This window comes from Podarcis filfolensis (genome assembly GCF_964270895.1).
Source record: "Podarcis filfolensis genome assembly, chromosome: 6".
NCBI classification, from domain to species: domain Eukaryota; kingdom Metazoa; phylum Chordata; class Lepidosauria; order Squamata; family Lacertidae; genus Podarcis; species Podarcis filfolensis.
This window is the reverse complement of record NC_139609.1, coordinates 79,566,738-79,594,735: the sequence shown is the minus strand read 5'-3', so window position 1 is coordinate 79,594,735 and position 27,998 is coordinate 79,566,738. Positions and strand designations below refer to the sequence as shown.

Sequence of the window (27,998 nt, the reverse complement as noted above, 5' to 3'; positions counted from 1 at the left end):
CCCTCCAGAACCAATACTGCCTGCCCTCCTTTCCCCTTCTGGTAGAGCAGAGCCCCAGTTCTACTTTCTCCTTGGCTTGCTTTCTTCAGCACCATGGGGTTCCATCCAATGTTATCCCTGGGGTGATGAGTAAAGGCTTCCATCAGCAGAACAGAGAAGTTAGGCTGTACCCCATTGCCTCTAGCGGTAGCATGAAGGAAAAGGCAATGAATGATGGCACCAACCAGGAACCATCTAGAGGAGGAGTTAGCTGCAGGGAACTCTCGCTTCTCTTCTTGCTGCCTGAAAGAACACTCAGCTCCAGCTGACTGTTACACCCCAAGACTGCAAATGCAAGGAGAAAGAACACTCTGGCCCCATCCATCAGTCAAAGGAACAAAAACCACCAATTGCTTATTAAGCATGATCACTAGCAAAGGAAGATCAGCCTGCCTGAACTGGATATAAACACCCTCTTAAACCTCATCACTTTGTTCTGACCTTGAATAACTTGATCTCCTTCCTCGATGTTTTCCTAGTCTGTTGTTTTTTTCAGTTTGTAAGCCTGATGTCAAGAGTTGCTCTCTCCTTACTTACTTATTTGAGCCACTTGGAAACTACAAGTGTTTGAAAATTGTGACTGAAATAGAGTAAATAGATGCTTTTGTGCAAACTTATCCTAAGTTTAAAATAGAAGGTTCTTTAGACATTGGATTAATGTTACATGAAAACATATTTAAAGGCCCATTGCTACCATCTGTGTTGCATCAGATTTCTGGAGTCACACACACACACACACACACACACGTCATAAGTCCATACTAAAAAAGGAAATCAGAATACATTTGACTGTCAACTTGCTTTTTAATTGGCTCATGTCCTATTCTTGCTGCAGAAAATGGTTTGCACTTGGTTCTTAGTTAGTCACACACTCATGCAGTACTGAGGCCCAGACCTTCAGCAGTGGACCTGCATCATGTGCCTTCAAGACTGTTTTCTGGGCCTAGTGGTTAGAATATTCAAGTTGCATAGTAATTATTTTTAAGGGAGTTCAAGCTGTATACAATTGTGAAGATCACTCCTATTTATATAGCACTAAATTTGTAAAGGCCACTGCAGTCTTGTTAAACATCTGAGATAAGAGTAAGAGATAATAAATTGCCTCTTTTTATTTTCTTTATTTCTGAATATCTGTAACCTTAAGCCTCCTAGGTACTCATACCACATATTAACAGCAGTGATTACACAACCCTAGACAAAATTCCAGAATCATTTGTTACCTTTCACTGACCAATATTAAGACTCAGCATTTCAGTGTTTAAAATATGAAATTGAAGAATACCAGCAAGTCCCAAATGCAGCTGAACACAACTGCTTAACAAGAAGCACCTGCATGGATTAAATCTGAGACATTTATTTTCCACTATATTTCATAGCAATGCATTTCCTGAAAGATGGGTGGGATGTTCAAGTATGACTGAGACACTAAAGAGCCAGAATGCTATGAAGGTGCCTCTCCAAATACAATTTTAATGTTTGTCATGAATAGTGTTAAGGTAAAGCTCAGGTGGAAAAGCAAATTAAGAAGTGCTGGGTATTGCTGGGACTAATTGACAGTTTCTTTGCAGACAACTACAATTTATTCTACCATAGTAAGATATATATTGCTAGACAAATACTTTAAACAAGAGCTTATTTATTCACAATTCAGATAAATTTTTTGAGACACAAAAGAAATACAAATGACAATAAACTGGAAAAAATAAGTGACAACATGAGTTTGCATCCAGTACTCTATACATTTTAAAATGGTACCCAAACACTGCAGATGTGGAACTTCAATCAATCCCAAATGATAAACTCCTATTACTATTCCCTTTGAAAGCAAACTGGGAATGGGAAAGTCACTTGCTTCTTTACCTATGATCACATGAACAAAGTATCATTCAGCTTCTGTATCAAGCAGTAATTCAGTGATGTGTTTTTCGAAGTAGCAACTCGTTTCACCTTGTCCGAGCTTTGTTTAGAACAGTCAATATCAGCGTTCCTTGATGCAACTTTGAAATTCTCCCATTCAAAATAAAGAGGTCAGAGCAATGTTACACTTGCAGCCTGTAAGTATCCTTGAAGAAATTTCAAAGCTTCTGCATTCAGGCTAGTACTCAGCATCGAGGGAACCTTTAAACACAAGATAGAGTGGCACTATTAATATGCATCTAAATTACAGTAGTTTAAAATACCAGCATGCAGGCTTGCAGGCAAATGTTTTAACATTTTAGTTTCTCCAAATCCTAAAACGTTAATTGACTTGTGTGCATCTCAGCGTATACTTTCAGATTATAGCTTTGTTTTGCAGTCAGCACTTAAGCTATTGCCTGCATCTACACACTTTGGTACCGTTGCTGCAAACACTGCGCAGAGCTAGCACAGCCTGAATCTGCTTCTAGTCAATAAGGACCAAGGGCACTTGTAAAACTCCCTAGTCCCTCAAACCACGGGGCCGGGGGCAGTACAATGCTGCCAGGACTGAGGGAAGTTAACTTTGGGTGCAAGGAAAGGGAAAAAGATGGAATCATGTATGTGGTTATCCAGTTAGTCCAACCAGCATGAAGCTAGGTGGAAAGTTATGAACACATCCCTTCACCTTCTACCTGGTGAGTTGGTGCTTGGAGCAATGCCACAGCCAAGTAACCATCTAGTTGCTGACTAGAGTTTGACAAATTAAGCCATATCAGAACCAGATAATCTGAAAGTGAGGCACGCTTTAGAAATCGCTCTTGCAGAAGACTGGCACCCCAGTCCTCAACACATCTACAAAATCAGCACAACTGATTTCAACAGAGTGTGATTTATGAGCACGTTCATTCAAGATAGCAGTCAAAAAAGGAATCTTCCGATTTTGGCACACTGCATTTTCTAGGATAAGAGAACAGACTCAGGAGAGAGAAACGATTCCCCACATTCATATCACCACACACACTAGATTACAACCACGCAATCTTACCCTGCCTGGACACGCAGTTGATAACTTGTGAAGAGACTGTGCAAGATGGATTTTAGGATTGTTCACAATTTGGCCCACTGGATCGTGTTCTTTTTTCCCAGCAAAGGCAAGCTGGGAGAATGCAGTTTGGTACCCTGGCGTGTCTTCTATATCAATGAAGTGTTCTTCGTCAGGAAGGGTATCATCTTCAGGCAACTCAAAGAGACCAATGAGGGCCTGAAGAAGGGGTGTCCTATGGAGAAAACCTTTTATTTAATGGACTTATTCGTTGCTCACTGCAAAAGAATCTAAGCAACTTATAAAAATTAAAATCTTAAAGGCGTAGCACAAAAACAATATGTTACAACAAACCATTTCAAACCACCGCAGAAAACAGCCAATTTTCAGCAGCAGAATATTCCTTAGACAGAGGACTACCTGGATCTAGTTATCAGCGCCAGAGCAGAAACTGGCAATGGAACGGCACAAGCATTCAGAAAAACTGGAAAAAGCCTGTCCATACTCTGGCTGTTCTTCTATTTTGGACGGTGTCCAAGGAAAACAATGTACTTGCTCTTGTTTCCATTATGCTCCATACATTTATTTGTTTTCCTTATAATTCATATTTCCTCTACAATATAACCACTGCCTTGGTATAAATGCCCCTGGAACTGTTCCTGCCAAATTTAGGATATTGTTATAATTTGGCTATTATTAGGGGAATATTGGAAAACTAATAGCAACTTATTTGGAACGGTTCCTGCTGGGAACACTTCCTATTGACAGCTGCACTCCAGCCCACCTTCTGCTCACACAAGCATTCAAGCTCTAGTCACTCCTGCTCCTAACTTGGCAATGTGGATTTTATTATTATTTGTCTTAATCTATAACAGGAGAACTTCTATCTTATTAATACTTTTGCTCCCTGACTGAGGTCCATGGGAAAACCACTTTCAAAAGAGGAATATACAACCAAACCTATTGCTTCTCAAGTGCTAGGTGGGGACAGTGAATGGTGGATGCAAAACAAGCAGAGGGCTTAACTGCTGGGGTCTTTTCCGCTGATACTGACTAGAAGCCCATATTAACAACACATAATGTGGTAACATATTCTGGTTGCATATCATTAGTAAACTTCATTACTCTTAACTGTGCTAAATTGCACATACTCCCTGACCTCACACACACAAACACATACTGCAAGATTTGTATCCTGAAAACACTGTCCCTAAACTGGTCCCCTAAATTCTTTTAGACACAGCAAGATTGAATTCTCACCCCCAAGCTGGAACTCTTATCCTCTTATTCCTAACAGCACAGCATATTTTGGCCAGCACATTTTAAAATCTTTTTTGAAATAGGAATGGAAGCAATAGAGGGAGGAAGAGACCAACAGAGAGATTCCTTCCTTTGGCAAATATCTCTGTTGCAACTGTTTAAGCAAAAACTAGCATGTTCCCTGGGTAAGATAGAAATCTTTTTTTTAAAGAGAGGAATTTCTTCTTCATCCTTAGAAGTTCTACCTTTCAATAATAAACTTTATCAAAGAAGTAATTGCACTTACCACAGCTTTGTGTATTCTGTGTCCATCATAGGAGGGCATTCTGTGAGTATTTTTGTGATACCAACGGCACAGATTTTCTTTTCTACTTGCCCAGATACTTTCTGTATTTCTGGTATTATGATTTTCTCTAAAACCATTCCAAACATCCTGTTAAGTGCCAAAAGAAAACCATTTAATCTTGCAGTATCCACCTAATGCATTTATTGGGTCAAGTGCAGATATTTAGAGAGGCTAGAGATCCATTGACTTAGAAATCTGAACACAAATCAGGCAGACCACTGAGCATTACCAAATGATGTGTTACGAGTTCCTGGCTTAATCAGTATACCACGAAAGAAGAGCATTAAGAGGGCTCAACATTTCTGACTGAACAGTGACAGAGAAAAGGGGCCAAATCCAAAAAGTACCAAATTATGTTTGCTCCTGAGCCTTACTTTGCCATCTTGAATTAAAGCTGAAAGTGCAAACAAAGAATCTTTATTTGCAGCCAAAGTAGTTATGTTGTTGTTGTTACCATTACTGTTACATTATTATTAATTAAATTTGTATGCCACCCTATCTAAGGACAGTTCACAGCATAAACAACTTTTCAAAAGGGTGATTGCTCCTGATTCTTCCTCTGCCGTTTGCCACCTTGAATTAAAGCACATAACTGTCAGGCCCTTATTGCAATATGACATCAACTTAATTATGAAGTCTAGCCACTTGTGAGGGGATCAATTGGTTTTGCTGCCCTAGGCTTCGCTGGGAGGAAGGGTGGGATATGAATTTAATAAATAAACAAACAAACAATACATTTTCAGATTCACTTCCAGCTCCGATGCCTTCGTCCTGGGAAACAGAATGATACCTGAAAATACAGCTATCAGTAAAGCCTGGTGCAGTCAGTGTGGTGTAGTGGCTGCAGAACTGGATTAGACCCCCTGGAATACCAGTGTTCAAATCCCCATTTGGCTTGGCCATGAGGCTCACTGGGTGGCCTTGGGCCAATCACCCCCTCCCAGCCTAACCTACTTCACAGGGTTGTTGTGAGAATAAAATGAGGAGCATTAGAACTGAGATGAAAGGCGGGATAGAAATGTAATAGTAAGAAATAGAAAGAAAATGTGGGTTGTTTTTTTTTTTAAAAAAAGATACTAACTTTGGCTGTATACTGTCAAATATTTCTTGAAGTGCTATTGCTCCGTATCTTACACAATACAAGTTGATAAAGACTAAGAAACCTATTAAAAGAAGAAGAATGAATCAGAAGCTGTAAATGAGCACGTATAACAATATTAGTATGTGTCTCTCTCTTCTATAAAATCACAGTGAATAAGCATCTGTATCTTTCCTGCTATCTGTCGACAAAACTTCTTTGCTGGTTTCTAGGACCCACCTGGCAAAGCTGTTATGCAGAGGGACCAACTCCATCACAAATCCCCACCAACCCAGCTCTAATATACTAGTTAGGCACAAAGTTCAAGCTCCAATGAATATTCCTCTCTTTGCTTCCAAATCCTGTTACTCTGACCTTTACAGTGGTACCTTTGGTGACGAATGGGATCCATTCCGGAGGCCCGGATGTATCCCGAAAATTTCGTAACCAGAGGACCGCTTCTGTGCACGGGCAAGTGGCAAACCCACTTCTGGGTTTGCCACGGCTGTAACCTAAACGTTACGCAACACAAGGTACCACTGTATTGCCATCTTTGAAATCAAATCAAACGACAAGTGATGATTGTTCTGATCCAAAGCATACCAAGCCCCTCAGTGCAGAGTTCTTCCCCAAATCTATCAGCCATAAAACAAATAGCTTACTTTTGATAAATTTTGTTGTTTTGGAATTCTGAAGTCTTTGGAATAACAGGATGAAAATTTGTTTCCTGTACTGATCAATGGATTCACTAGAAAGACAAAAAGATGTTGAAACTGGTTAATCAATTCAGTAGGCCATTTGAGTGTACCATTTCTTAACTTTCTTTTGGCATATTTTGAGTACATGCGATGGGAGAGCTACAATAATGAAAACAAACAGCAGCAAAATTACTTGAATTCGGTATGTTCATACTCACGGGGGCATATGTTCTATAATACTGTTGAGAAGGTAGAATCCTTGATGGTCATTAAGTTTAGAGGCAATAAGTTTCTGGAACACACCCAATAGTCCAGGCTGTAAATTAAGGAAAACACAAAGTTTTGCATCGGCCTCCATAGCCACAGCAGGCGCTGCAACCTTCCAACAGCTTGACCTCACCTCCAAAGGAGCACTTCTCTGTTGTCTCCCAAGACAGACAGATGCCAACAAATTATTAACAGTAAAATGATCTGGCAGCTACAAAATCTACTCAGAATGGAATTATGATGTAACTGACTACCAGAGCAGAACAGTCAATGAGTCTGGGAACTGATTTAACTCTGCCTAGTTAAACTTGCCTAGCAATGGGGTAAAAAACTGAGTTAAGAGTATTCAGGAATTTCAGATCATAGCTGGGTATTCAGCAGTGCTAGGATAGATTGAAGGCACCACTGAAAAGTATTGCTTTCATGGGAAAGAAGTATCTAGCTCATCTAATAATTTTATGGCTTATGTAAATAGCTTGGAAACAACAGGGAAAATATATAGTCATTCATTCTCTGTAAGTGACAAGTTCCTAGCATCAAGTGCAGATTAAAAATTTAAGTCCCACAGGATCAGACCTAACTAGTCCCACATTCTGTTCTCAGAGTGGCTACCCAGATCCCTATGGGAAGCCCATAAGAGGACATGAGCAAACCAGCACTCTCCAATAGACTGAAAGGGCTGCTTTTCGGGGTTGGCATCCTTATGAGAATTCTAAACGGAACCCCAGCCAGTAATCTCTTCACTCTGCAAAAATATGAAGAGTCAGTAAATCTCCCAAAGAGAATGGACGTGGCTCTGGGGGCTATAGAGGAGCCTCAGGTGGATCTCATTTCCTTCTCTGAATGAAAGCAGCATTTCCATTTCTGGAGGAGCAAATCTGAATCCATTCCAACATGAAAAGAAACTTGCTCAAGATAATACATTCAAAATGTGTTGTTTTCTACAATGAAGAATATGATAGCATCTTTGAATTCTGCCTTCTAGGAACGCAGTTTGGTGCAGACTTTTCCCTTAGCGATAGCCATTAGAGTCTAATAAAGTTTTGTAACTTCACAAGCCAACTTGAATTAACAACTTGGATTTCCAGTGTGAGAAAAATATAATTCATTCTTCCTGATATCTACTAACAAAGGAGAGGGTCTGCAACCTCTTTTTTATGAAACACCAACACACACACTTTTAGAAATCAAGCAATGGAATCAGTGTATACATACAATTTTGTCAGCTGCGGCATTTGCTATTGTGCTGGCACCTCTCTCCAAGTAGGCCTGAAGGAGTCTCACCAAAGGGGGGATGTTTCCTGACCTCTCCCACAAGACTGGCTGAAGCAGATGTGGAAATAAGGCCATATACGACGATGGGATGTCAGTTTTATGCATTTCCAGAAGCAGAGACATCACTTGAAACACATATGGAATGAATTCTGTTGAAAGGGGAAGACAGTTTATAAGTGACAGGAGGGTGTATTCATGTGTGTAAATACTGATACCTCCAGTATAATCCAAAGGAGCATTTTGTGATTTTGAGCTGGTTGTGAACTCTTAGCCTAACCTACCTCCTCAGACAATGAGAAAACACCATTTATAGAACCCTGAGGTTATTGGGATAACGGTGGGCTAATAACATAAATAAATGAATATAGCCATACAAACTAAGATTTTTCTTCTTTTGGCTTACATAAAGAAAAGACGATATGGGTGATCATGTGTTTATCTGCCAAATATAAAAAGGTGTAAATAGGTATATTTTCAATTAGATAAATAAATAATGGCTACCTGAACTGCAGACACTGCTTATACCATATTTCAAAGAAGCCAGATGTTTTATTTTTACCTTGTACGTCATTCTGCAGAATCTCTGTGAACACCATAAACAAAGCATCTTCAAAGCTTCCAATAGCAGTGGGGTTTGCTTTGCAAGTTATCCTTATTGACAAGCAAATTGATTCAAACATGTAATGATTAAAGTGAGGCTTGCTTGGATTCTAAAAAGAAAAAGGGGAAAAAGAAGACGTGAACACCACAAAGTCACTGATAAGATTCTTACTTAAACTAAAAAGTAGGAAGTTGCTTTCAGTGCAACTATCATTATCTAAAACATGAGAATTCTAGTCACACCATAGGAAAGCAAACAGTTAACCTCTGACATGGGCCTCCTCCGATCTCCAATCAGGTCAAAATCTGAAAATGGCCATATTTAGCCTGTATCTGGCTAGAATCTCCTCTTGAATTCCCAAGGCCGCCTTAGATGAATATCAATTCGCTTCTGACTACCAAGTTACTTTTCATCGTATAGATTAAAAGTTACAAGAATTATAGGTGGACATACAACTATATATTAAGAAAAATCACATGACAAGCTTAAATGCTTCCATGCGAGTTCCAATCACAATTTTAACCATACCTTACTAGATCCTCATTTAACTTGCATGGGACTTACATGAAAACACAGTGAAAAAATATTTTGATGTTTATTAACAATTGATTTTATTCAGCAGACATGCTTTTCTTTACACAGTTGGGTTTTTTTGGCTATGCTTTTATATGTACATTTGTTCTGTAGTATTCAGTGGAATCTCCTGATGTGCTTCTACAAAAATTCAATGGAATTGTTTTAAAAAGCAGATACAGTGATATAAGTAAGAGAAAACCTAAGGTTAAAATAAAGTTGTATTCAATAGCTCTCGTCCATAAACATGAGCCCAGAGCAGTATTGTGTGCGCAGATCCACTGTGCGCCCAGTGGATCTTGGGATCATGGTAAGTACCTCCCCCCCCATACATAATTTGATTCCCTAACAAGGATTCAAGCAAGCTTTGTTTTTAAATTGGCGAGAAATTACGTCAACACAAGTGACAAAAAATGAACCTCTAAATCAGGTTGAGAAAAGCAATAGTATCTTCTTTTTTACCTTACTGACAGCAAGCAGTTTCTGTGTGAGTTGAGTGATGAGAGAAGGGATGTAGGGAATTATGGCTTCCTGAAGTAGGGAAAAGCTTCTCATGATAGCTGGAAATTCAGAGACTTATATTACTGAATGCAGAAACGACAGCAACATTAAGCTTAACATTACATTTTTTTTCTTGCATAAAAATACTAGATCTTGTAGGGTGCATCCAAGATAAGAACTTGCTCATTAAGTTTTATATAGGCACGTAGCACAGCATTCAAAAATACTAATGGGAGAGCCTCTAAGATAGGAAAAGTGGTTTAAATTTGAGGGTAACTATTTGGACTACTAAATGTAGCCTCTTACCTTTCATAATATACTCATTTTCTGATGACCCTGGAAGTGTCAGTGCTTTGAAAAGGTTTGTTAGCAGCATTTCTGTATATGGTGCCATCTCTGCAGCCGTAATCCTGTAGAGGAAAAGAGTGTTTGATTATCACCAATGTTTTTCCAATGACTCAACAAGATCCTCTACTTTGGAGAGTCTTACCAATCCTGAATGGACACCAGAGGGAAAGCGAGAACGTATGAAATCCTAGAGTATGACAGTGCAAGGGACAGAGAGATGGAGAAGGCCAACTCATTTTCAAGTGCCTCTGAAGCACAGTCAACTTGGAAATCAGCTAAAAACTCTGGTTTTAGAAAATGCAAGAACTAGCATAATAAATACACGTGTGTGGTTTTATCAATTTAGGATTCTCCATATACAGTGAGGGATATAGCCAGAGCGGCAAGAAATCAATGAATAGATGAGTGTAACATATTTATACCTGAACATAAACTTACAGTGTAGTGTTGTTAGCTCCTTTCATTGTAAATAACCTTTCAAGAGCATGGGCTGCGTAAGTATGAACTACAATGCTTTCTGCTTGAAGATGATTGATTAGGAGAGGAATAGACACCAATAGTTGTTCTTTGGGTACCTACAAAATAGACACATAGGTAAAAATGCTTTAGAAGCAAGTACCAAGCAGTTTTGGAAGAATTAGGTCAGAAACAATGGACGGAAACATTCCATCTGTTATTACAATCTTTTGGTCATTGCAACTGTTATATAAGCAGACCACTGTAACTTTCCTGCATGAGGTGTATATACATTGTGCAGCCATACCTGTATTAAGCTTTTTTAAAAATTACTGTGCATATTCTATTAAACCAAGGTCATGGGTCAAGTAAGAGTTCCTAGCCACAGCAATTCAATGTGGGTGGGGGAATCTGTGGGGGAAGAACTGCCAGCAGCAACTGCAGACACCGTGTGTGTTGGGTGTGGGGGAGGAAAAACAAGCACAGCAGCTCTAGAGACAGCAATTTCCCCCTCCCCTGCTGAGGAAGCAAGAGATCTTTGGAGCCTATGGACCCCAAGCCTCTCTTTCATGTGCCCCTAACATGTCCCTTTTTACCTCCTTACTGCCAAATCACTGATAGTAGAGGGACAGCCTTGGAGGCTGCTGCAGCCACAACAAAGAGGTTTCCAGGAGGCCACAGAAACTGAGGCTCATGAAATCCTATGGTCCCCAGGATGCTGTCCCATGGACCTTTGGAATGTTTTGCATATTAGAAGATTGCATAGCTGAAGATTTTAAAAGAAATCACACACACGAAAACAGGAGCACTTTCTGTACCTGTTCTAAGAAACATAAAGTATGAAATTAGAGAATCTTCCCCAAATCAATTATGATCTGTTCACTGGATTCCAGGGAAAGGGTTTTTTCATCTGTATACTGTAACTTTTTCAGAATTGGAGGTTTTAAAATAGGGGTTGGGGTACCCTAAAATAATTTATGTTATTTTACAGAAGTATTGATACCACACTGTGAAACAATTAGTATAGTTCTAGGTACACCATTTACAGTATTTTGCCCACAAAAAAAGAGTCTATCAAACAACTTCAGCTGGATGTTAAGAACTCTGAATGATGATACAACTTACTTGGTTCCTGAAAATCATGATGTACTTGATACCATCAGCCTTAAGAACGGGAAACTCGTTCACTGCCAAAAAGTTAATACTAGTTACTTAAGCGGTTACCATATAGACAAAATTAGATATATAATAGAAGTTCAAAGTCCCTCAAATTTCACAGCATATTCCCACAATTTATCAACAGAATAAAGATTCCCACTGACAGTCTCAAGCTTAAGGAGAGACAAGATTGCAGAATGACACACACACAAAATGCTCTTCACTTGGCTCTCTTTTGTTCTGTCCCCACACCCATTACCCCACCCAACTTCAAAAAAATAACTCCAGCCATCCTCAATTTCTGGACCCACATTAAGAACACAGGAAGCCGTCTTCTACTACGTCAGAACACTGGTCCACTTTGACAAATATTGTCAACTCAAACAGTGGAGAACATAAGGTCCTGGCACTGTACACAAGCCACACTTCCTCCCCAGCTTTTCCCTCTCTCCCTGGTTGGAATGTGCCCATGAACTCCGATAATGGCTCTTGCTTGCCTACACAGAGGACAGAGAGGAGTGTGAGAGCATGCATACAAACTAGTTTCTTGTATAAAGGCAAAATCTGCATTCATTGCTCTTCCCACTTTTGTCTTTGGCCCTGCCCACCACTTGCATGTGACCCCTGGAAGGCTGCTTTGATAATCTTCAGCTGATAAAGGCTCTGCACCCCAGGCCACTCTGAGTGGCAGAGGTTTTCCAGGATCTTGGGCAGTTTGCCCACCAATAACAATACAAAAATACAATATACAGTACAAGGCAATCCACTAAAACCTGATAAGAAATTAAAGAGATCTTACGACTATTTTAGTTATCTATGCCCATGTCTTCCCTGCATGACACAACAACACAGATCCAAAATTATTCCCATGTTCGTTTACATTTATTGGTGTTACAGATGTTTAATATAGAATTCTAAGCATACCATTAGGAGACTTCAGGTCTGGTAGAATGTGATTCACAAAGAATTCTGTCAGGTTTACAAGTTCATTGGCTTGTGTTATTCCATGCTAGGACGAAAAAAGTGTGATAAAAGAATCATAAACAATATTAATTGCTGGACTGGTTTATAGAAGCTCCCATTTACACACTAATGAAGTTCGCATGTGAATGATATCTGGCAATTTCTGTAAGTATTCATTGTATATACTTTGGCTTCAAGCATTGGATTGTGAATGGGAGAAGGAATGAGTACTCTTATATTCTACTTATAGGATATTAGGTTAGTCTATTTCAGATATATAATATAGTTATGAAAGGTGCAAGTGAAAGGTAGGTTAACCACAATACATTTTATGCCATGTCTTCTAAAATGTAAAAAACACAACTTTCATAGAAACAGCCTATATTGCAAACATAATAATAGTCCTGAAAAAAGCTATTTCTCAACATGCTCATGATTGTTATGTCAAACCCATACCATTTATGTTTTTATGGTAGAGGTGCTCTAAATCTGTGAAGTAATGTAATCAGTACTTCTAATTTCAATTGTTGGTAAAATGGAAATTATAAAGCTGGGCCCCTGTTCAGAAACTTTTTTGTCCATATGTCCCACCTCTTATATTTACATCGAGTGCTGAAGTCCCTGCCCCAAAATTTTGCCAAGCCTAGAAGAGATTGTTAAACCATAGCAATCCAATCCTTGAACACTTACATTAGCATACTTCCAAGAAGGCATGCATGGGAATGCAACAAAATTGGAAGCCGTGACTGCAGAGGTTGTTCCCAGGCAAATACCAAATTTTGCTCATGGGTTGACCTACTCTATATAAACTATTCCAAAGTCAATTTTATATATCTAAAAGTCTGTGGGTCATAAACATGTCATTACTTGAAGAATGCTCTTCCACGGAGTGCTTACTATTAAATAATGGTTCTTCTCACCAAGGAAACGGGTCTGGATGGGTATTCAACTTATAGTACCCTGTGTTTACTGTCAAATGCAAACAAGTACCTTTTGTGTCTGAGCTTTCGATGCCAAAGATGTTACAAGGTAAATAGCAGCATCTTTATGCTTCCAGTTGACAGATGGATTCTTTGCATACTCTTGCAGCATAGAGTTAACGTAACCAGAAAAGATCCCAGTTACAGGTCCTTCAAAAAACTTGCACAACCCTCTTACAAGATCACAGGCTGCTCTGCGTCTGGTATCAATATCTGCAAGGCAGAGATAAAAACAAGATGCATTATGGGTTATATTAAAACAATGTTTCTTCATTTTGAAGCTCTGCTTGCAAACCGGCTAAATTGGATTCACCCTGCTGTGCTTCAGGGACAGAGCAATTTGCTAAAATAGGCTTCTCTATTATTATTCATAAAAATCACGCTAGTGGTATTAAGGAATGCAGAATTACAAAATCTGCCAAAATATTGATTCTCATGAATATAAATGAAAGCAAAAACTGCAGGGCCATAGCATCAAAACACAAGTAAAATAAAATTCAGAAGAATTTTGGGACTATTTAAAGGATAGTTTAGGATACTATAAAACTTATCCTGACACAGTCAGCAATTTAAGATCACAAGGGGAACAAATGGTTCACTAAGAATGACTGCTCCCTGCAACATGTGCCCCTCAAAGGCTCAGAAGAAACTCTCAGTCCCAGAGTTCAATGGGTTTTAAATTCCAAGTGTGCACATATATAACTGAGACTTTTGAGTAAGAAGTATGTGAAGCACTCAACCCAAATGCATCTGCTTCTTTGGTACTCCATAGAAACAGACTATACATTAGAAGAGAGGGTGTGAAAAGCTACAAGAAGAAAATTCTGGCTGGGGTAAAGAAGAACTTCATAGAGAACTGTTTGGAGTAACTCAGGAGTGGAGGCTGAGCTTTCAGTAGGAGAAGGCTGTAGGCACTGGATAAATAAGGTGCAACAACCATTTAATCTGATGTAGTGCTAGTCCTCCTAGTGTTGCAGTAATACACCAGCAACTACTAAAAAGCAAGACAAAAACAAGTAACCCTTAAAGCAAGCAAAATTGCCTTAAGGCTTGTCAGATGAACCCCCACCCCCAATAGCCAACAAATGTGCTCATCCATGGAATCACAGGACAAGCGCAAAAAAACCACACCATTACATATTTGAATCCCAAAGGGAAGAAGTATTACGACTGCATGCCTATTCAAGGGAAGACAATTAATGCATGTACTTACGCACATGTCAACACTTCAGAAAACTGCATCAGTTCTCAAATGCCATTATACACCCTGTATAGAACTGCTTACCAGATCCTTCCAAATCTCTTCTGATATATTCTTCAGAATTATCTTCAAAGGCTTCTTCATCAGCAGCTGCAGAAAAGCAGTCCACAAACATGTAAAGGATCAGCAATGATATACAAACTGCATTTATTTTAATATAGCATATGCTTGTAAATAAATTTAAATCACCTATTATTGGGCTCTGTTTTATGAAGTTACCATGATCAAGGCAATGGGAGTTCGTGAACCATCAGTATTTTATATGAGAGTAGTAAATAAAGTTCTCATCTAGAATACTCAGGTCAGGGTCCAAATTACATTGTGGAACTATTTTCATAAAGCCATGCATGGTGTTTACTCCTCCTTTAAATAGCAACCCCGCACCATACTGCACAGCAAATTAGTTTTGAAATAGAGAGATTTCCAGAAGCAGCAGCTTATGGTATAGCATTGCTCTTCAAAGGCAAAAAGTAAAAGATTCCATTAGCATGAGATGCTCTTTAGATCCTGATCACAACCAATGTATATCTTTGTATGACAAAATATTAAGGATAGCTTGGAGTAGCTGGGGATTTTAACCGTTGGGCTGCTTCAGACATAAAGCCAAATCTTTAACAACAAGATTTGAAGCAGCCTCTCCTTAGACATGATGATTCCCTGACTTCTTTCATCATTTGAGGTGAACTATGATTTACCATTTCATCTGAACTGCCAAAATTATAGTTTGTACTTCGCCCAACAAACTAAGACTGGAAATCAGTTTGAGATACTGAAAGACTCATTTCTGGAGTACAAAAACTTTCTTTGGCATTATGTATGAACCACTTCATGACAGAGACAGGGGGAAATCCAATTAATGTAAAAGCAGTGTACTACACTCAGATTAAACTGAGCTAGAAGCACTGGTGGATGAGGAACTCAACTCTTCCAAACTGATGAGTTACTTCAGTCACTCATGATGGGATGGGATGCCTGTACCCCTCTGGATACTGCTGGAATCCCAACTCCCATCAGCCCCGCCCAGCGTGACCAATGGTCAGAAATAGTGGAAGTTGCAGTCCAACAACAGTTGGAGTGACAGAAGTTCCCCAACTCTGACGGATGTATTACATATATATTAAAGGGAAGTGCAGTTCTGAGAGTGCAGAACAGAAAATGCCTCTCAAAACCATGCTGCAAACCTCTTGAACGCAAATGGCCACAAATACAGTCAATTACTTGGCTACTGTGCCAGTTCTAAAGCCCTCATTGTTAAAAACTCAATTTTTGTTTTCCTGGAAAATTTTAATCAAGATTTTTAAGAAGGGAAATATTTACCTCTAAATTCCATGTTGGGAACAATGACTTTTTCACAAATACTTGTCAGTGTATTCTGGTCTTCAAACAGGTGCTTATAATGGGGCCTCTCACAAACCGAAGCTAGAAACTGGATTGCATTACTTACCAACTGCGGGGGGGAAAACACAAAATGAGCATAATCTGAAGAAGACCTAAAAAAAGGTTCATTTATTTCAAGCTGGATGGAAGAGAGTCACTTACCAAATCATATTTAACTTCTTGCCCTGTTGTGACTAATAAATTCCAGATTGCTGTGACAAAACGGGGCAGGTAAGGCTGAAATTCTTCATCATATTTTTGGGCGTACAAAGCTGCATTGTCACAAATTTGGGATTTCAAAAGCTCTAGCAGACCAGCTTCTTCTTCATCCTGGCAACAAAAAAAAAAGCACCACCAACAACGTATTTGGAAAATGTAGTCTCCTAGTACCCCTGACATCTGCCAAAGCAGCAAGTAAAGTAAATGAAAGGAGGGGATTTGGAGGGCAGGAGGAGGGCAGGATGGTCAGGAGGCTCAGGGGATGAAAATGGGACAATAACACATGCCTAAGGGCATCATCTAGGGTAAAAGTCCCAACTGGGTTCCAAAATCAGCCAAGCAATTCCCCATGTCTTGAAAAAGTAGTTTGTGTTGCCCAAAGCCAAAATCCTAGTCTGGCTGGAGAAATGTTCCCAAACACTAACAGAAAGTGAGGTCAGATTAACTAGATGCTCATCCGAGGGCAGGCTTGGTAGCATTTCCCTCTTCCAAAGCCAATTTCTCATTGCCCAGTCATCACATATGACCATGACAAGAGAATTACCACTATCAACATATGGACCCAGTGCTATGATATGTTATACAAAGGGACACAATTTTTTATTTGAGAAAATTACCATCTACCTTTAATTTTTCCTATACTGGCTCCACAATTTCCCTCCAAGAGAATGACAAAAATCAGAATTACTTGAGCTACTGCAATTTCAGTGTCCTGTTCAGAACCCAGGAAAGCTTCTTTTTTGCAGCTCAAGTGGAGTGTTGAATTCCCTTTCCCATTACACAGAAATTTTCCAAAAGGTTTTATGCCAGAGAAGAGGAAACTGTGACCCTCCAAATTTTGTTGACTCCATCAAATTCAGCCAGCATGACCAATGATCAAGGATGATGAGTTTTAGTCTAGCAACATCTGGAGAGCGACAGCTTCTCTATCCCACTTTTATGTTGCTACTTACATCTGTCTGTAAGAGTTTGTTATCCAAAGTTAGAAGATTATGGAAATTCATCATCCAGGTTTCCATGTTATCTTCAAAAAATTCAGGAAGATCCTACAAAATTGAGAAGTAGATCCGTATCCGTAGTTATTTTTCTATTAGGTAATTGCTTATTTAAGAAGCATACTTTCCTATCTATTTTGGCATGCAACCTGCTCAAAGAAATACAGAATCACCACATTTTAAAAAAAACAAGAGAAGGTATGAAACATAATTTTCAACTGCCAAAGGAAATCCAAAGCCCAAGAGACACAAACCAAGTCAATTTCTCTGTAGCTTTTGACGCATGCAATTCATCAACCTTCTCCTCAGTTTTCAATCAGCATAGCATGAGCTGTGTAACAACCAACTTGCTTTATGGCTTGACAGTGCTTCAAGGCAATAGAACTGCAGCCTATTGTGTCAGATCCGTTTTGCTCACTCAGGGTTCCCAGAATTAAGGGTCATTGTGGACCACATTAGTCTTAGTAACAGATGCATGTAAGCCCTGCTTCTTTACTTACTGGCCTACCATTATGCCTATGAAGAGTAAAAAACAAGAAGCACCCACCTTTCCTTTGACTTACTTAAACTTAAGTAGGTTTATTACCCCTAAATTTGAGAAGTTCTGTCTGTCAACAGCTATCGTTCCCTCTGTTCTTTTGCCTGCTGACACAACCTTTGATCAAATCCAGTCTTACCAGAAATAATCAGTGCTGAATCCAAATCTGAAAAGCCAAGCTTCTTATACTAAAAGGTTACATGCACATTACTTTAGATTTGTTAAAGCTCTAACAAACAACTTATCCTAGCACACTTATGGAGCACTGACATTTGGCCAGATACTTGCGTTTTTAAACACTCGAGCATCTCCAAAACCCATCAAGAATTTTGGCTAGCAGCACCGAGGTTTTTAATCACGCAGTTATCCATCAGTGAAATTGCTCCTATACAGAAAGTTGCTTGCAGGATCAGAACTATCCACTAGAATAGAATGTAAAAGATGGCTTACCTGAAAATTTAAACTGTAGAACAGCTTAGCAATCAGAATCAGAGATGAGAAGAGTACTTTCAAAGCACTGACATCATTTGCATGAGTACTACAAAGCTCAATTGTGGCCTGGAAAAGAGCAATTTTAATAGCAATCACCAACAAAATCTATTCAGACACTTGCCAATGCTGTTCCACTTCTGTGAAAGCTCACTGATGCCACAAATTCATGCCTCTCATCCAAATTCAACTAAATGTAATTTCTCTTTTCTATTAAAAGCACAATATATGTACAAAACCAGATAAGCTAAAACATCAATAAAATATAAAAGCAACAAAACAAAAAGGCACAGCCTAAAAAACAGAGGTCTGAACACCAGTAGCATTGTTTTAATAAAAACATCTTAATTTAGCATCAATTATTGCAGTTATTAATAAACAGCATATTATAGAGTGCTAACACATCCTCTTTAAGAACAGACAGAGTAAGCATGGAAGATTTTAGTTCAAACTTTATCTTCTTCACCTTATATATCTGACTATCGCAGCAGCTAGGACAAAAGTAGGAACTTCATAATAGTCAACATAAAATGCTTTATGTTGGCTGTGAAGTTAAAAAAATACATTACACAGAAGGTATATAAATCAATTCCATATTTCAAATACAACACTGTACCTTAAAGAGATTTGTCAAGGGAAGTGCGAAAGCATCAAGAACAAGTTTGATCTCTGTCCACAGTTCATTTGATTTAAACTCATGACGATACCTGACAAATAAAGGAAATCAGAGCTATTTAATTTGCGTGATCATTTTCTATGAATTTGAAAACTATAGCGAAGCAAAAGAAAGAAGTTAGCAGTTGAAAGGCATTATTTCCAGAACAGAGTGCATTTACTTTCAAAACAGAACTTGGAAATTCATGGCCCTCACCCACTACCTTTTGAATAAAGAATGTGCTGTACGAAGAACTCCATTAATAACATGGAAGTCTCCACTCTGAAAGCGATTCACCATCTCCGTTAGCAGATCAGGCCATTTCTGAGGGAAGTCTTCTCTACCGATTATGCTGATAGCATCACTTAACTAGGACAGAGAGAGACAGAAACGTTATGTAGATATTTGCATGGAGATAAACAACCACCTTACAGTTAACTCAAGACAGGCTTTCTACATGTTAAGTATGCAACTGCCAGTGACAAAAGCAGGTGCATGTGTACCTCCCTGATCCTCTCTGCAGTATCTAGCAGATCTTATTCATGACACCACAACTTTTTCCCCTTCCCCACCCCACTGTCAGTGGCAGCATGATGGGACAGTGGACCATGTGAAATCATGAAAGTGGTACAAGATACTATGGAGGGGAAATTGCATGTACAGCTACCATTTTGGCAGACTCACATTCAGTGTCCTGGCTCATTTTGCTTTAAGAATATGCCACTAAGGATGGTATCCAACTAAATAGATCCACTAGGGCAAGGACTTTTGGCTGTGCAAATGAATTTCTTCTCCTTCTCTTCTCCCTGACCCCTAACCCTTCAAATCTTTTATGGGGGTTCCCTTGACCATCTACAGCAAACTGGGGAGGTGCATGGGGGGGCAAGGAGAGAGAAGAAGTTTCAGTGCTCAAGCAGAAATTATTGTACTAGTGGGCCTATTTAGTTGCCTTTTTCCCACTCACCCTGGATATCAAACTAGAACAAGACACTGCATATGGGAAATTCAGCTGGCATACTGGGGTAGTTTCACACACTGCCTAACTATTTCGTGGGTTTTTAAATCTGTCCAAATGTTCTCATAGGATTCCCACCCATGGCTTCAATGGCACATCTGGAATCACATGTTTTATCTTCACCATATCAGCTATGTTTGCTAAAATTGAGAAGGGAAAAACCCAACACTTCTGAAATGCTAATGCAGGTTTCATCTTATTTCCAATAAAAAACTTAATAGCAGCTTCCCTTCTTTATGTATAAGATACATATAATATGAATAGTAGTAATACATAATTAATAATACCAATAGAAATCGGAGCAAGCTTATCCTTCAGATTTCACACTTCCCTGAATTTTGTAATACAATTCTCAACTCAAAACAACATACTGAAATGCACCAAAAAATCACTTATTTTAGGGTAAGATATTTAAAAACCAATTTCCATACTGATTTTTTTTGTGAACCAACTGCGTGAAACTGACACAAACCAGAAACAAAGCAACTCATCCGCCCTTAGATGTATCTATTGCTTCTCACTTTAAAACAAAATTTCATATATTAACACAATCAGTCTCCCAGCACAAAACAATTCCCTCTTGAAATAAGCAGAATTCTGTGGGTTTTTTTCTTCGTTGTCACCTCACCTGTTTTTGAATTTGTTCTGGACTGCTAAGCATTAGGTGTACTATGTTGGCTTTGATGGCTATCCTGTCGGCTTCACATATTTTGTTTGGTTCATCTTCAATCTAGGAACAAAATGTTAGTTGAGCTAGTATCATAACATCTCGAGATACTTGCATTTTTGCAGCAAGTGCATTGGCTGAGTTGTAAGCTTTCAGGAAAAAGCAAATGCTACACATTTATTCTGAAACATGTTGGGCCCAGGAAATATTATCCTGTGCATACCGCCAATCAGACAGACAATAGACCACAACCAGTTGCATCACAACAGCTCAGCTGTAAACACTACATACTGGCATGTGGATGCATCAGGCGAGATGGGTGGAATTTGCTGACACCAGGAAGCAGAGTTTCATTTCGTGCTCTGTTTCCACTTCCATCTGAAATAAACTGGTCACTGCATCAGTGTTCTCCATCATCAAACTAAACAGCAACTGCAGGGGTTGCCATGGTGCAGCATCCACTGCCGGCTTATAGCCTCCCCACTCCACCCCCGCTGCTGCAGTTATCATCTTCACAGGTTCAAATGCTCCATGAGAAAGGAGCTACCTTCCCAATTCCTGATTCTGTGCCAATAACTGCAGCTGTAAAATGATACTTTTCCAAATTTATGATTTAACTATTTATATGACGTTATTTTTCAACGTTTTAAACCCATTGATGAGAAAGCACCTGAAGAGTAACCGAGTACAAGCCCTTAAAGCAGATTCTGGAACATCCTCAAAATAATAAATATTAACCTCAAAGTGGACCATTTGATTCAGTTGTGATTAAGTGTCCTAATTTCCTGTTGCAGTGAATTAGTATCAATAGTTGGAAGATCTGAAGCAGATACAGTTCAAAGTTATAAAAATTAAAACACCAATTCTAATGAAAGTAACCAAATCAGAAAAGGGTAACATGGTAGGAAGTATAATAAATTTATTCAACAGTTCACCAATGAGAACTATTTCTCATCTATCAAGATCACTGTACTGTCTCAAAAATCCTGACTGTGAGAGAGAAAAAATTCTTCTTTTTCTTTCCTCTACTTCTCATTTTTCTTTCCACAGCTCATTTGCAGAAGATAGTAACAACAAGGCATTTGTAATGTTTTCTACAAAAGCCAAGTTCAAGCGCTATCATCCATACCTTTCTCAAGTTATTTATAGGTGCCACAGAACTTGGGGAAGGGAGGAGACAATGAAGGACACCAATAAAGGATTGGCTAGTGAAGCAAGTCCAAATGTGTGGATCCTTGCAACTAGCAAAGCAACCAAAGAAACTGTTAACCTGGGATTTCAGATACAAAATCACTATTCCCTTCAGTAAATAAGTGTACTAATAGTATGTTGTTCTGGAAGAATAGATACCTGTTTCTAAAGGTAGCTTTATGGGTAAAAGGTAAAGGTACCCCTGACCATTAAGTCCAGTCGTGGACAATTCTGGAGTTACGGTGCTCATCTCGCTCTATAGGCCGAGGGAGCCGGCATACAGCTTCCAGGTCATGTGGCCAGCATGACTAAGCCGCTTCTGGCGAACCAGAGCAGCGCGTGGAAACTGTGTTTACCTTCCCATTGGAGCGGTACCCATTTATCTACTTGCACTTGACGTGCTTTCAAACTGCTATGTGGGGAGCTGGGAACAAACAACGGGAGCTCACCCCGTCGTGGGGATTCGAACCACCAACCTTCTGATCGGCAAGCCCTAGGCTCTGTGGTTTAGACCACAGCACCACCCACGTCCCTGGTATTCCCTTCAGTAGCTTACCACAATACCAAATCTGATGTCTATAATCATCCTGCAACATCTTAGTTCACAAGTGTTCCCATTACTTTATTCATAACCACTTACTTTACAAGGAAACACACTATCATAGTACAATTGTAATAAACAAAATACCCACAATTCTCCAGTTCCTTTTAATGTAATTCTTGAATGTGACAGAGGCACAGACTTTGATGACATTATCTTGTGACTTCTCCAGTAGAGTTAAAAGTAGCAGTGGGTAATTCTGGTTTCCTTCAACCGACTCAAGGAATTTTTCCGCTATAAAACATTTAAATATAATGAATTTAGCAAAAAGGTTAGCTATTCCACAGTCTAAGCTCCAAACATTTAACACCATTTAATACAATACCAAGCTGGTATTTAGCATGATACAGTGAAGAAATGGCTATTAATGGATGGTATTCTACTAAGCCACACTTAGGTAGATCCACTGAAATCAATTTACTTTATTCACAACCAGCTTGTTCAATACCGTTACTGTTACTTGACCTACACAGAGTATGACTTAGTTGGATATCGCCTAATATTTCTATGACAGTACTTGCAACCCCACAATTATTAAACAGCTGCAATATGGCAACTGCAAATCATTTTAGATGCAGATCAGGAAGCTGCTCTTAAATTCTGTATCTTCACAATTTCTAAAAAGGTAGCCCAGTTTGGACTGTCATCTTAACCTACATGTTATGACTGTGAATAACAAAGAGACAAAAAACATTAAGCCTCTCCTCTTCATTTTACTGAAAAACTTTGACTCATATAGTATTTTGAAGGAATTAGTAATGGAAGACCCAATTTAACTGATGGGAAGTAATTTAATGAAATAGTTACGTATTTTGTAAAATTTAACAGTTGAACACCAATATTATACATATTTACTTATTTATATTTTGCAGTGTTAATAAACTGTTTTGGATTCAACGAACCACATAACTAGTTCCACACAGCCAACAGATGTTTAGACTTAATGTTTCTTGTACAGAAGCTCTCCATGCTGCATGTCAAGCCTGTTGTGAGAGCAGTTTCATAAGCTGTGTGAGATTTGGCCTGAGGATCTGCTGTTAAAAGCGGGAGGGGGGAGGCAACAATTCCACTACGCAAAAACAGCACCTCCAGTAGTGACTCTTTCTAAGAGGTCAGCACAGTGTGGACCTGACCTTCAATGCAATTCAACGAATATTTATTCAGAAGCAAATCCCAGTATATTCAATGGGGCTTACTCAAATCTAAGCATGCATAGATCACTAATTTATCTGAACAGCTAATAAATAGAGATGGGCAAAATACACATTTGCCCCTCCTCTAGTCTTTTTGAAATTAGTTTGGTTTTTCTTGAGATTTCCACAGTTACTTTGCCTAAGCAGGACCCCCTGAATTCACATTTACTATCCTGAGTGAGACCGTGGGTATAATCAAGATAAGTAAGGCATGCCTAATGAAGCCGAAGGAACGTGAAGTGCTTAAACAGTTCACTTCAACTTCAAATCTGATTTCAGATTTCAATGCAACCTACTCTCTTTGAATCATGCCCAATCACCTCAAAGGCAGATTTCAGAATGGAACCATGGACAGTTAATATGACTCAGAAAGTATTCACTGATCCGTCATGCAGTTTTGATCGCAGCAAGATTAAAGCTAACTTGCATTTAATAATCAGTAACTTGACTGCAATTCAAAAAGCATACAGATGGACCTTCTAACGTTTTTTTTTTTAAAAGAATGTATGTCCAACTGTCACATGAGGTTTCCAGGGGTCAGCCATGCCACCCACACAACTGATCTGCATTTAAAGCGACAGAAAGTAAAAAGAGGTCTCATTTTGACACATACTGATTTCAGTCAGCCTGCTCCTTCAGATAAGAACATATTGAAAAAAATCAAGCAGTTTTCTTTTTCATTAATGAATGTTGTCCCAACAGTTTGAAAAACCATGTTCTGGGCCATTACCATTGATTCTGAAAAACCCAGAAAATGACTAAACAGTTCTTATAATGTTGTGGGTCAAACTATCACTAGACACCATTCAATACAGGCTCAAATTTCATATTTTTAAACTGTTTACCAGGACGCCTTATGGCAGGATCAGGATCAAGTGTCTTCTTTAAGTATTCTGTCAAAGTCTGCAAATTGGCATCACTCAATTCCATAACTGCAGAACCTAAAAATTTAACAAAAATTTCTATAAAAATCAGAAACAAGAACAAGAGTCATAAGCAAAGTTTCTGTATATTGCTACATGTTTTTGAACCACCTGTTATACTTGTTTCCATTGCCTTCTGAAAAATCTCTCTGGAAAGTCAAGGAACCCTTGGGAACAACCACTAGAAGAAAAAACCCGACAGGCATGTATGAAAACCTCTAGGTGCACACATGCAGTTTGAGAGCCAGTGTGGTGTAGTGGTTAAGAGCAGTAGACTCGTAATCTGGTAAACCGGGTTCACTTCCCTGCTCCTCCACATGCAGCTGCTGGGTGACATTGGGCTAGTCACATTTCTTTGAAGTCTCTCAACCCAACTTACCTCACAAAGTGTTTGTTGTGGGGGAGGAAGGGAAAGGAGAATGCTAGCCGCTTTGAGACTCCTTAGGGTAATGATAAAGCGGGATATCAAATCCAAACTCCTCCTCTTCTTTAGTTTTAGATAAGTTACATACAACATACATACAAAATCAGGAACCAAAGTGATCATTCACATACATGTACACACAGACAATTATTGACAACTGATTATAATACTGAGAGGCTTCTGGAAACAACAAGAATTTCCTCTCGTGCGCAACTGGGCAACAGAAAGGTCACTATACTCTCATTACTCTTCTGAAACTCTGGAACTGACAGCTCCAGTTGGAACACTGAACTCTCCTCCTGAATTCTAAGCTGATCACTGATCTACTGAGAGCCATGGGACCAAGAATAAACAGTTGAGGAAAGAGGAGGGCACATTATGTGTGAATGTATGGATCTGATGGATAATGCAAGAAATGATGAACATGGCTAACTCAATACATGGCCTGTTACAGGCATGAGGCGGTTAATCAGGCAACCAAGGGTGATCCTCCAGTGTCTCTTCCATAGATCACGCTTCTTGGTTTACTGACAAGCTTGAACACTAGTGGTAAAAAACAAAGAATTTTCCACATGGTGCAGGGGCTGTTAGACTCCACTCACTGTAACAGTTAAATTTTGCTGAAAAAGCTACTAAGGTACTGTCCAACTGGGGCATAATTAGATACTGCCTATAGTAAGTAAAGGTAAAGGGACCCCTGACCATTAGGTCCAGTCGTGACCGACTCCGGGGTTGCGGCGCTCATCTCGCTTTATTGGCCGAGGGAGCCGGCGTACAGCTTCCGGGTCATGTGGCCAGCATGACTAAGCCGTTTCTGGTGAACCAGAGCAGCACATGGAAACACCGTTTACCTTCCCTATAGAGGAAGTGTCAAAAGCATCCACTTGTTGCAGTTGCATGGCTCACGTCTGACCTAGTTTCCACACAGGTTGTTTGATACTGTGAAGGCCATGATGTGTGTTTTCACCCCAGACCCATCACGACAGATGAAAACTTCTAGCTACCATTACAAACATTTTCCTGGAGAAGGTCCACCCACTGCTTAAGAAACCACTGTTGTATGAGGAGGATCCAGCCGCTGTTAACCCAGTTTCACTGCTACAAAATGCTACTGCACATCTCCTAAATAATACAGTGGTACCTCGGGTTAAGTACTTAATTCATTCCGGAGGTCCGTACTTAACCTGAAACTGTTCTTAACCTGAAGCACCGCTTTAGCTAATGGGGCCTCCCGCTGCTGCCGCGCTGCCACTGCGCGATTTCTGTTCTCATCCTGAAGCAAAGTTCTTAACCTGAAGCACTATTTCTGGGTTAGCGGAATCTGTAACCTGAAGCGTATGTAACCCGAGGTACCACTGTACTGGGAGATGTAAACATATTCTATTTCATACCATTTACTGGTATGTCTATTACCTTGACTGCTTCCTCACTTAATGCAAAAGTAACCTTTACAAACAGCCTGTGCTGTGAGTTCAGGAAGTGGCCATTATTCTTTCTCAACTCCTAATTTGCAATGTGGAAAAAATATGCCATGCAAAATTACCACAAACGTTTATGGAAATCCTTTGAAATGTAACATTCCATGCAAGCACCTAAGAATCACCTCTGAACACGTGCAGAGTGGCTTTCCCTCGCCACTGAACACCCGCAAGTCTCTTCCAAGTCAGGTTAGGAAACACCCTATTTCCGCATGAGACCCATCACATCTTTCTAGAGCTACCAGCAGCGTAGTCACTGACATGCATGCTTACTCTGAAGTCAGCCCAGCTCCATTCAGTGGGGCTCATACCCAGGAAAAGCACGCAGAGGATTGCAGCCTAAGCCTTGCTTGGCACCCGCTCATTACAACCAGGGAACCAGGAGCTACAAATCCCGCTCCCTCCGCAGCATGTGGCAGTCCCGTGGCCTCCGGGCTGAGTCCGCGAGGAGAGAGGCTTGGCCTTAATACCATGAAGGGGGGAATGGCAACGGAGAGACAGTGATTGAAAGTATATTCGGATCACACCATCTCGTTATTTCGCCCACCGGAGTGGCAGCTGCGGTGGCCAATCAACAGGGCGCTTTCGTCACGAGCTAGGCTCAAGGACCAACGGGGGGCGCGCGCAGCCCCGAAGGGGCGGGCCGAGGCAGACGCAGCATGCTCAGGTGCGCCCCCTCCCTCGGCTGGGCCCACAAGTCGAGAGCCATCCGAGGGCCGGGGAAGGCGGACCGCGGCCGCCTCCCTTCGGGGCTCCGCCGTCTCCCCCCTGCCCGACTCAGGGCTCCGGACCCCCGCCGCTCAGGCGCCCGGCCTCACCTGACGGGACCCCTTGAGAGAGCACGACTAGCAGCGACGGCGGCGACAGCAACTCCTCCGCTTCACATTCAAACCTCGGCGAGAGGGCGCGGCGGCGACGTAGTGACCGAATTACGCAGGGCGCCGAGCGGCCTCTTCTCCCCCCCCCTCCCCGCCGGGCACCAATCAGCGGCCGCCTTCTCGAAAGGCCCCAGCCAATTCCGAGCGCGAGCCTGCCCAGTCCGGGCGGGCCAATGGGCTTCGCCCTGCTCAGCGGTTTCCCACAAGGCACCGGGGCTTGGCTCAAGCCTGGCGCGAGAGGGTGAGAGCAGAAGGGCGGCGGCGCGTCCGGAAGCTGGATGACGGCGCCGCTGCCGTCCTTTGGCTTCGTTCTGCTGGTGCGCATCGGTCCACCCAGGCTAACCCAGGGGTGGGTGGAAGGCAGATCGGGACGTGCGGGGACACCTTGTAAAGGTTTATGATGATGTCGTCATCACATTTTGAACTCTGCCCCTGCTCTGTACATGAATGTTGTTGTTTAGTCGTGTCCGACTCTTCGTGACCCCATGGACCAGAGCACGCCAGGCACTCCTGTCTTCCACTGCCTCCCCCAGTTTGGTCAAACTCATGCTGGTAGCTTCGAGAACACCGTCCAACCATCTCATCCTCTGTCGTCCCCTTCTCCTTGTGC

General features: G+C 40.5%; 1 protein-coding gene across 1 annotated transcript; it reads right to left on the bottom strand.

Moving 5' to 3' along the window:
- Positions 1-1,658: 1,658 nt before the first annotated feature.
- On the bottom strand, positions 1,659-27,531 carry CSE1L (chromosome segregation 1 like). The gene is made up of 25 exons (XM_083618541.1): positions 27,329-27,531; positions 24,531-24,626; positions 22,584-22,726; positions 20,662-20,763; positions 19,242-19,387; positions 18,980-19,070; positions 18,325-18,432; positions 17,295-17,387; positions 16,285-16,452; positions 16,063-16,192; positions 14,770-14,835; positions 13,495-13,697; positions 12,466-12,550; positions 11,509-11,570; positions 10,366-10,502; positions 9,886-9,989; positions 9,541-9,638; positions 8,464-8,614; positions 7,845-8,053; positions 6,581-6,678; positions 6,327-6,412; positions 5,668-5,749; positions 4,527-4,673; positions 2,984-3,215; positions 1,659-2,157 (listed from the first exon to the last, which is right to left on the bottom strand). The coding sequence occupies exons 2-25, from the start codon at positions 24,613-24,615 to the stop codon at positions 2,068-2,070; spliced, it is 2,916 nt and encodes a 971-aa protein (XP_083474667.1). The 5' UTR covers positions 24,616-24,626; positions 27,329-27,531; the 3' UTR covers positions 1,659-2,067.
- Positions 27,532-27,998: the final 467 nt, after the last annotated feature.